Source organism: Phoenix dactylifera, chromosome 5 (assembly GCF_051530095.1).
Source record: "Phoenix dactylifera cultivar Ajwa chromosome 5, Ajwa_hap1_PhDact_Kaust_v1.1, whole genome shotgun sequence".
Taxonomy (NCBI): Eukaryota; Viridiplantae; Streptophyta; class Magnoliopsida; order Arecales; family Arecaceae; genus Phoenix; species Phoenix dactylifera.
In genome coordinates, this window is record NC_143194.1 from 22095610 (window position 1) to 22106206 (window position 10597).

General features: G+C 53.1%; 1 protein-coding gene across 1 annotated transcript; it reads left to right on the forward strand.

Annotated features, from left to right (window-relative positions):
• The first annotated feature begins 7871 nt into the window (after positions 1 to 7871).
• On the forward strand, positions 7872 to 8600 carry LOC120111708 (uncharacterized). Its single transcript, XM_088722985.1, has one exon. The coding sequence runs from the start codon at positions 7872 to 7874 to the stop codon at positions 8598 to 8600; it is 729 nt and encodes a 242-aa protein (XP_088579111.1).
• Positions 8601 to 10597: the final 1997 nt, after the last annotated feature.

Sequence of the window (10597 nt, forward strand, 5' to 3'; positions counted from 1 at the left end):
CCAGTACCCCACCAGCAGCCACCCTCTCCTCCTCTTCCTTGGTTAGATAGAGAGAAAATCTTGTTCTCTCCTTCTCTTACCTTTCTCTCTCTTTCCCATTCTTTCTCTCTCTTATTTCTCTCTCTCTCTATCTTGACATTATCTCTTTACTTTTTCTCTAGGATTTTTGGATCCGATAAGGACTCCTCTCAGTGACTTTGAATCTACCCTGGCGAAGGATTTCGATCCATGGTCGTCGACTGGTGTTACAGCCTCCACCTTGGCCCTTGTCGTATAATGTTGGATTTGGTCATCCTCGATTTCTGTCGAATTATCTGCACTCTAGTTCAACCATGATCAAATAAAATTTGTCTTGATCAGATGAACCAGAGTATCTGGCATTCCCCCTTGAACAACCCTTGCTAGTTAGCTAGTTTATATTATGATGCCAATAGATAGTTAAAATTTTGTATTTGAATAAATTGAATTATTTCATTATGATGGAATTAGTAGTTCGATCCTTTGGGCAATAATCTGCTGATTTAAATTTATGGAATCCATTAAAAAATTGTTCATCTAGGCCTTGCATGAACTTTAGGACATCGCTCTAGGGTTCATGGGGTCAACTTAAATGACGAGTTTGGGAGGAAACAGAAGTGGCATCGAAGCTTAAGATTTAGGAATTCTAGAGTTTAGGTTCAAAGGGAACGTGAGTAGAAAAATCTCTAAATTGCGCATAAAAAATTAAAAAAAATAAAAACAAAGGCTATGACTTGTTAAATACACTCTAGATATTGAAGCAATTTTAAGATGCTGAAAATAATTCGTATAGATTGATATGGTGCGAGGGAGTGGACGTGGGCATAATAGGAGGCCGACCCACTTTGCTGATGGTTCCATTTGTTGAGTGCCCTCTGAACAACAAGAAGATGCTCCACCCTCCCGACTAGGGGTACACATCAGCAGGAACACCCTAAAGACCCTACTGGTAGTACTCTGGAGATGGAAACTCTGGGGACATAATCCCTGGGGATGGGAATCTTGGGTGAACCTTGAATTTAGCCTGGGGAACTACTCTACACTTTTCAACTGATGCAAGCAATGATGCAACAACAAACTACTTCCAGATCAGACATGATAAGAATGACAGAGATGCAACAACAGCATTCATGGAGCAGCAGCAACTGCAACAGGAACAATTTATGCAGCAACAATTGCAACAACAACAGTTGATGCACCAGCAGCAGTTGCAGCATAAGCGGTGGGTGTTTCCTCAGTAGCAGCATGGGCCTGGAGGTCAGCAGAAGCATCGTTTTTGTTTCACAAAATTTAAGATGTTTGCACCATCAGCTTTTAAGAAACTTATGACCCTTTAGAGGCTGAGACCAAGCTGAACAAGATGGAAAATGTTTTTGATGCCATGAGATGCCTTGATGAGGACAAGGTCACATTTGCTACATGTAAGCTGCTAGGAGAAGCGGATACTTGATGGAATGTGGAAAGAGGGAAGATTGGACAATATGCTTTACCTTTAACTTGGAAAGGATTTAAGGAGGTTTTTCGTGACAAGTATGTTCCCAAAGCTTGAGGCCATAGAAGTTTTGAGAATTTACCCGATTAGAGTAAGAAAACATGACAATTGCTGAATATGCTACAAATTTTGAGGAGCTAGCTAAGTATGCTCCAGGATAGATGGAACATGGCAGTGAATGAGCTGACAAGTTTTAAAGTGGACTTAGAGCCCGAATTAGAAAACTACTATCCACTTTTGAGTTGTCTACTTACAAGGATGTGGTTAATAAAGCTTTAGTAGTCGAAAGGGGCGTAAATGATACTCAAGAAGACAAGAAAATAATTATTAAAAAGAGTAATAGACAAAATGGTTCTCCAAATCAATATAGCAAGAATACAGAATTAAGGCCCAAGGAACAAACTACCACAAGTGATAAAACTCAATGCAAGGATGTTGTAGAATGCTATAGTACGAATCAAATGATATTTCTGTTCCAATTTCTCCCGCTTGAACCCCACTATTACAGAGAGTGCAAATGGTTGAATGGGAACTGCTTTTTGTGTGGTCAATAGGGCCACAAGGCAGCCATCTGTCCTAATAGTAGTTAGCAACAAACACAACAGGCAACTCAACCTATCCAAGGAGCTCCAGCAAACTGAGCATCTCAGGATGGACAACAATAACAAGGAGGGCAACAAAATTCTAGAACTCAAAGGGGTGTCTACCCCCTTACGGGTCAAACCCTTATGATATTATTTTTGATATATGCCTAATGATAGTAAGAGATTGGTTTGCCAAACTAAGTTTGAGATAGATTTATAGCTAAGAGTTGTGATATGTGACAGGTACAATTAGAGTCTCATCCATCCATGCCTATATTTTGTTTGATCCTGGAGCTACTCATTCTTTCATATCTGTCAGTTTTGTTAGAAAAAATAATGCAATGATTCCTATGCCATTAGAGGTTGAACTTTGTGTCTCCATCCCAGTGGAGATGTTATTTGGTTAGCTCTATCAGAAAAGATTGTATCTTGAGATTGGATGCAGAAGAATGAAAACAAATTTACCGATCCTAGAGATGAAGGATTTTGATTTCATCCTTAGGTTGGACTGGTTGGCAGTGTATTATACCACAATTTACTATTTTTAAAAAATAGTGAAGTAAAGAAACGGCTGTGACAGGTTTTAGAGTGAGAAACACTGGTTCTAGAGAGAGAAGCCAACGGCTACTTTCTCTGGCTGATCCGTAGCCTAACGGCTAGTTTCCGGCGGCCGCGCAGGGGCTCAACGGCTGCCGTGGTGGTGACAAGGGCGCCGGGCTGTTCCCGCACGATCGCTTCTGCATTGGGTGTGCTTTCTGGTTGTCTTCCTTGCAGGTGGCCATTTCCATGGAGCGGCAGGGGAAGCGGCCAGCGGAGGAGCGGAAGGGGAAGCAGCCTGCGGAGGGACCGGCGAGAGGAAAAGGGGCCCAGCCAGCGGAGGGACCGGCGAAAGGCAAAGGTACGTACTCCGGTGCCTGGTCTAAGCCGGGGCCGTGGGTGACTCAGTGGCCCACGGCTGCTGAGGTGGAGCGGCTGAGCCGCCGCTTCCCGGAGGTCCTGGTACTCCCGGAGGAACCGATCGCGGCGGCTCGGCTAGCATGGGAAGGGCGGGCGGCGGTGGCACGCACCTTCGGCCGCCGCGTTCCGGTGGATTGGGTGGCCAAGGACGTGGCCGCCCGAGCGAAGCTTCAGGAGGTGGTGGCCGTCCCACTCGCGGACGACTACCTTGCCTTGAAGTTCCGGTCGACGGAGGACCGGGATCGGGCCCTCGGTAAGGGCCCGTGGGTGGTGGCGGGGCAGCTCCTCGCCATGTCCCCCTGGGTACCGGACTTCGAGCCCGAGGAAGACGCCGTGAAAACGGCTCTGATTTGGCTCCGCCTCCCCCGCCTTCCGCCGGAGTACTGGTCGACATCGACCATTCTCCACATCGCCGCTCGGGCGGGCCGGCCGATTGCGGTGGACGAGGTTACCGAGCAGCAGGCAGCGATGGGCTTCGCCCGCGTGAAGGTGGTGGTCGACGCCTCCAAACCTCTGTTACCGGGGGTTTTGATCCAAGGGAAGACGAAGGTGCGATGGCAGCCCTTCGTCTTCGAAAATGCTCCGGCGATCTGCCCCAGGTGTGGTCGTATGGGACATGGGGTGGCGGCTTGCCGCTTCCCGGCGACAGACCATGAAAAGGGGGGGTCGAACTCGGGGGTGGCGGACCCGGGTGGTGGCTCGGATCAGCCGCCTCCGGCTGCTGGTGAGGAGAACCAAGGGCCGGTCTACGGCCCTTGGATGGTGGCGACGCGGCGGAGACTCCAGCGGGAGAACCGCCCGCCGCAGTCGGGAGAGACGAGCGCGCCCGACCCGGGTTCGGGGCAGGCGCTGGCCCGCCAGCCGCCTCAATCGCCCAACCCGAACTCGCCGGCGGACACCGACGGCTGGCAAAAGCCAACGAAGGTGGCGCGCCGGCGGTCGCCGCTGGCCGGAGGGGGTGACGGGCTATGCCCGGTTCCTTCCTTCAAGCCCCTTCGAGTCGACCTGGCCTGTGAGCCAGGAGTCGACCCGGTCGGTGAGCCAGGAGTCAACCCGGCCGGGTTGGGGAACTCGGGGCCAGCCAAGCGGGTCGACCCAGTCACTCGACGGGCCGACCCGGGGCCTAGTGGGTCGACGGCGGCCCGGGTCCACAATCAGAAGAGGCCCCGGCCACAAGCGGGCCTTGGCCTGCTCGGGGGCCTTGGGCCGGCGGCCCAGCAGGCGGCGAGGCCTGCCCGGGTGCCGGCCCAGCGCGCCCGGGCCCAGCGAGCCGGGCGCCGGGCTCGTGGGCAGGCTACAGTGGACCAGGGCGTGCCCCGCACCGGGGGCGCGCCCCACACCGAGGGGAAGTCCTGCGTAGCGAACGCGCCTCGCGATCAGGGCGCGCGTCCGCAAGGGGAGCAGCGGGCTGCCCCTGCCACTGACGCGCGGCCCGTGGACGGGACGACCCAGGCCGAGCCTGGGGCTGGCTCGCGGGCAGCTACGGGCCCACAGGCCCTGGTTCTGGGGGGCACACAGTCACAGGGACAGGGGGCTCTGACGGAGCCGGATCTCCTGGCCCAGGAAGAACGGACCCTGGCCGGACCCCATGGGGCACCTGCAGGGCCTTTCCAGTACTGCCCACCCTGCCAGGTGCAGGAGTCTGGGTTGGGGACCTCTATGGTTACTGGCCAGGCTAGGCCCAGGGGCGGGCCGAGCGAGCCGGGGTTATGGGATATTCATGAGGGCCTTGGGAGTAGCCCAGATGGGGTCTTTCGGTTCGGCCCTCCGCCACCGATCTTAGATATGCCGGAGATGACTGCCCCAGGAGGGTGCGAGGACGGGGATCACCCTGTCTCGCACTTGGTGAGGAGCACGGCCGAGCTTGGCTCTCGGCCTCCGGCTGGGGATGAGCTGGGGGTGGCTGCGCCTAGCGGGAGTGGGGCCGGGGACCACCTCGTGCCGCTTCTGGGGGGGTCTCAGGCGGTATCGCTGATGACAGGGGGGGTACGGATCACTCGACTGCTGTGCAGCGCATCAGGGCGGCAGTCATGCAGGCCGTATCCACCGAGCAGCGGGAGGGCCCAGGTAGCGCGTTTGAAGTTGATTCCGTGCTCCAGGGGGAAGATGGGTCGGAGGCCGACTACGTGGACTGTGATCCATGAGGGTCCTAGCCTGGAATTGTAGGGGGCGGCCAAGCCGTCCTTCATGTCTTCCTTCAAACGGTTAGTGCAAGTCCATGATCCGGAGATCTGCTTCATTAGTGAGACCCGGCTATCTGGCGAGGGGCTTGTACGTTTGAGACGGCGCTTGGGGAGGGACTGGGAGTCATACGCAGTCGATTCTCGGGGGCTGTCGGGAGGTATCCTGCTACTATGGAGGCGAGGGGTGGCGACCTTTGATGTCTTCCACAACTGCCCCCAGCAGGTAGTTATGGTTGTCTCGGCACCGGATGCTGCTCCATGGGTTTTGTGTGGGGTGTATGCGAGCACGGATTATAGGACCAGGAGAGTCCTCTGGCAGGAGATTACCAGCCTTACCGCCCAGGGTCTCCCGACTATTGTTGTTGGTGACTTTAACTGCATATTGAGTTTGGGTGACAAGAGGGGTGGGGCAGCCTTTATGGACAGAGCGGATAGGAGGGAGTTTCACGATTTTGTGTCACGCACTGGCCTGGTGGACTTAGGGTTCTCTGGACCGAAGTTTACATGGTGCAATAATCAGCTCGGCAGTGCTAGGGTATGGGAGCGTCTAGATAGGGCATTTGCGTCCCCGGACTGGATCCTCCGTTTTCCTACATGCAGAGTTAGTCACTTACCTCGGATCGCTTCAGACCACTGCCCCTGCTGATCTCCACATCCTCGGGACCTAGTCACCACAGCCCCTTCCGCTTTGAGAAGGTTTGGCTATCGTACCCACAGTCCTGGGACATTGTTCGTGAGGCATGGTGCATCCCGGTGCGTGGAGATGCAATGCACCGGGTGTCGCGCAAACTAGAATTGGCCAAGAGGCGTCTTCGGCGGTGGAACCGTGAGGTTGTGGGCGATATCTTCCGGAGAGTAGAGGGGGTAGAGTCTGCGATCTCTGAGTTGCAGCGGAAAGAAGACCTAAAAGGTGCGCTCTCGGCGGATGACATGGGCGACCTTCGGGGGCTCCTAGCGACCCACCACTCACTACTACGGCAGCACGAGATCTTCTGGCGACAGAAATCTCGAGTTCAGTGGGTACGTGAGGGGGACCGTAATACTAGCTTCTTCCACCGGACCACGATCATCCGGAGACAGCGGAGTACGATACACTCGCTACGAGATGGGTCTGGACTTCGGGTGGAAGGGGAGCCTGCCATTAGTCAGGCCCTGCTGGACTTCTTCCGTGACAGATGGACGGAGGATGAGGTCTCCGGCGACCGAGACCATCCCATGCGGATGGACGCGAGAGTCGAGGATTCGGAGAATGCAGCCCTGGTCCGACCAGTGTCGGCACAGGAGGTTCAGGAGGCAGTCTGGGCTTTGGCTCCAGACAAGGCCCCGGGATCGGATGGATTCCCCCCGTTCTTCTTCCGACAGTACTGGGGTATCATTCGGGTAGCAGTGGTAGAGGCTATTCAGTGCTTTTTCTCTCAGGCGCGGATGCCTGAAGATTGGAAAGCCACCTTCATCACGCTCATTCCGAAGCGTCAGGAGGCGGTGGAGCCAGGCCATTTCAGACCCATTAGTCTGTGCACTACCTTGTATAAGGTTGTGGCCAGAATAATGGTCCGAAGGATGAAGCCTCTATTGCCTGGCATCATCAGTCAGGAACAGGGGGCGTTTATAGCTGGCAGAAACATCTCCCATAATGTTTTGCTGGCTCAGGAGATGATGTGGGACCTGCAGCGAGCATCGAAGCGACGTTGCTTGATGGCTATCAAGCTGGATATGGAGAGAGCTTATGACAGGATCAGATGGAGTTTTCTTCAGCAGGCACTCGAGGCGTACGGTTTCCACAGGCAGTGGGTTGGCTAGGTCATGGGGTGTGTCAGGGGGCCAAAGTTTTCTATCTTGGTCAACGGCACACCTTCACCTTTCTTTGAGTCCACCATGGGGCTGCGCCAGGGATGTCCTCTTTCTTCTTATTTGTTTATCCTGTGTGCTGACATTTTGTCTCGTGATTTGCATAGGGTGTGTGCCCGCAGGGAGTTGGAGGCCTACGTCCCTGCCCCAGGGGCTAGTCCTTTGTCCCATTTACTTTTCGCTGACGATTGTCTTCTTTTGGCCAGGGCGCGGGTTTCTGATGCACGAGTCCTCCGGCGGGTGGTGGCGGACTACTGCGTGGCGTCGGGTCAGAGAGTTAACTTCCAGAAGTCAGCGGTCCACTTCAGCCCGAGCATGGAGAGCAGGGTTAGACAGGAGATCAGAGGGATTCTGCAGATATCGGAGCAGGAGGAGCCACTGACCTACCTGGGTGTTCCGATCACAGGCCGCAGACTGCGAGTGGCAGAGTGCTCCCACCTGGTGCAGCGGGTGGAGAGCAGGTTGGAGGGATGGAGAGCGGCTTCCCTGTCCATGATGGGGAGACTGACCTTGATCAGATCGGTGTTGGGGTCCATGCCAGTATACCTCATGGCCAACACCGTGGTTCCGAAGACGACCCTGCTAAGGGTCGAGCGACTGCTGCGATGTTTCCTGTGGGGGTCTTACGGTGGAGGCCGCGGAGTGCACTTGGTGGCTTGGGAGCATGTCTGCCGGCCCACTAGCATGGGCGGTCTCGGAGTGCAGTCCCTACTGGAGCGGCGCGAGGTTCTCATTGCTCGGCATGCAGCTCGTTTCCTGCTAGAGCCACACGGGCTGTGGAGTTAGGTGATGGCGGCCAGATATGGCCGTGAGGTCTCAGAGGCGGCATGGAGAAGGCGGCGAGTCTCCTTCATGTGGCGTGAGATTGGGAGGTACTTGCCGTTGGTGTCGGCGAACACCAGGTGGCTGATTGGCGATGGGCGGAGTATTGATGTGACTGCGGACCCATGGGTGGACACCATCCCACTGAGGTGTTGGCCGACCATGATCGATGTTGAGGCAGTGGAGGGATTGCGGGTCTCCGATCTTCTTGCCCCAGGAGACTCAGCATGGGATGATGATAGGCTGCGACAGTTGTTCGGAGGACACCTAGCTGAGAGGATCCGGTCCCTTCCAGTGCCAGGTTGTGGGGGGGCTGATGTCAGGGTTTGGGGTACCTCTTGCCGGTCCAGTGTCAGACTGGGAGACCTTGCCAGGGTTATCCAGCAGGAGCATGAGTCGGGCCAGGATTATACTTGGATCTGGAGGTCCGGGCTTCACCCGAGGGCGGCACTCTTCCTTTGGAAGGTGGCATGGGATCGCCTTCCGACGAGGGCAGTGCTGAGTAGGCGCGGTTGGGGGATCCCTGCGGAGTGCGGGACATGCAGCGTGGAGGAGTCGGTCGACCACGTGCTCTTCCAGTGTACGTGGGCGAGGTCGGCATGGTTGTGGGCAGGGTTCCCGCAGGGGGTTTGGTGTGGGAGGCTTCAGTTTTTACGGATGATGCAGCAGTGGCTGGCCCGGCCGCAGATATGTTAGGAGGATATTCGAGCGACCTGCACAGCACATCAGATCTGGCTGGCGAGGAACGCCTGCACCCTTGGTGAGCGCAGGGTGTCACCGAGGTTCGTTGCAGAGCTCGCGCGAGTACAGGCATTGGAGTTCAGCCCCTCTTCAGATAGACCTCTGACAGCTCGGGACACCTGGGGTTCCTTTCCTGCTTCGGCAGCTCCTCAGCTGGTGTTCTTCACCTGGGAGCCCCCACCCCCGAGTTTCCTCAAGGTCAACTTCGACGGATCGGTCCTGGATGGAGGTTCGCGAGGTGGTGCGGGTTTTGTGATACGGGACCCGCACTCCAGAGTGGTGGCAGCAGGTGGCTGTCAGTTGTTCGGCACATCAGTTCCCGGGGCAGAGCTACGAGCTGCCTGGGCAGGTATTCGATGTGCGAGGCAGGTACTGCAGGCTGGATCGATTGTCTTGGAGGGCGACTCGGCTACAGTCATCAGCTGGATCCGGGCGGGGCTGAGGGGTGAGGGCTTAGACCACCCCTTGGTTCGGGATATTGGGATGATGTGTGGGGTTGGGGTGGCCATCCAGGCCAAGCATGTATTCAGAAAAGCCAATGGGGCAGCTGACTGGGTGGCTGCCTTCGCGGCTCATCATTCAGGGTACACCTTTTGGTTTGGGGAGGGAGAGTTGCCACTGGCTCTCCGTGAGCTAGTGTTTTTTGACTTTATTGGGTGTATTCGTACACGTACTGTATGAGAACCCGTTTTCAGCAAAAAAAAAAATAGTGAAGTTTCAAATTTTTGGCCAACCAGAGTTTAGTTTTAGTGATAATAGGATGTTTTCTCCACCAAAAATGGTCTCAGCCATACAAGCCAAGTGACTCCTTCAAAAAGGTAGCGAAAGAGTATTAGTCGTAGTAATGGGCACCCAGTGGAAAGTTCTCAAGCTAGAGCATATTCCTATTATGAAGAAATTTTCTAATATCTTTCCAAAAGATTTGTCGGGACTACCTTCTAATAAAGAGATTAGGTTCTCCATTGACTTGACCTCTAGCATCGGACCAATTTCTAAGGCCCTATACCATATGGCTCTAGTTGTGTTAAGGGAGCTAAAGGAACAACTGCAGGAGCTATTGGACAAAGGTTTCGTCAGGCCTAGTGTATCTCCTTCGGTTTCTCCTGTATTGTTCGTGAAAAAGAAAGATGGCAATTTCCAGCTTTATATAGATGTCCGAGAAATAAATAAAGTAATAGTGCAGAACAAATACCTTTACTGAGGATTGATCAGTTCCAAGGGGCACAAATCCTTTCAAAAATTGATCTTCGCTCCAGTTATCATCATTTATAAATAAAGGCTAAAGACATATCGAAAGCAGCTTTCAAAACTAGATATGGACACTATGAGTTCTTGGTCATGCTCTTTGAATTGACAAATGCATCTACAGCCTTTATGGACCTTATAGAAACTCCATTAAGATTCATGGCGATATATATTTTTTTATTTAAAAAAAATAACTTCTTGAGGATATTCGATTAATCTCTAACTAACCAGAGCTAGTTTTTTATTCAAAAATAAAACAAGAAAAGAAAGAAAGCTTTGCAATTGAATTCTAATGCAGAGTAGGGGTCGATTCCTCAACGTGTGAGTCGACTCCTGAAGACAGAAAGTAAATGAAAACCACAAATCGAACAGCAAAGAAAAACATTTTAGAGTTATTTTAAAATAAGATTTCCAGAACGCATAAAATAAATTGCAGAAATTAAACTGAAACTTAAAACACGGATTGCATAAAAAAATAATAGATTGCATAAAAGGACAATTATAAAAGTAAAATGAAGATTAGAAGCCTAATGTTTCTTCCGTTCTGCATAATAAAATGTAAAAAAAAATAGCAATCGCGTTGTTTCTCTCCCTCGGTGGGACTCCCAAGAGAAATGACTTTCTTCCTCTCTCTTTTTTGGAAAATAGAGCTCCTCTGTTTCCTCTCTCTTTTTTTTTTTTTGAATCAGAGCTCTCCCTGCCCAGCC

Excerpts from the sequence above, each read along its gene's own strand:
- LOC120111708 (XM_088722985.1), top strand. The coding sequence starts at position 7,872 with ATGGCGGCCAGATATGGCCGTGAGGTCTCAGAGGCGGCATGGAGAAGG.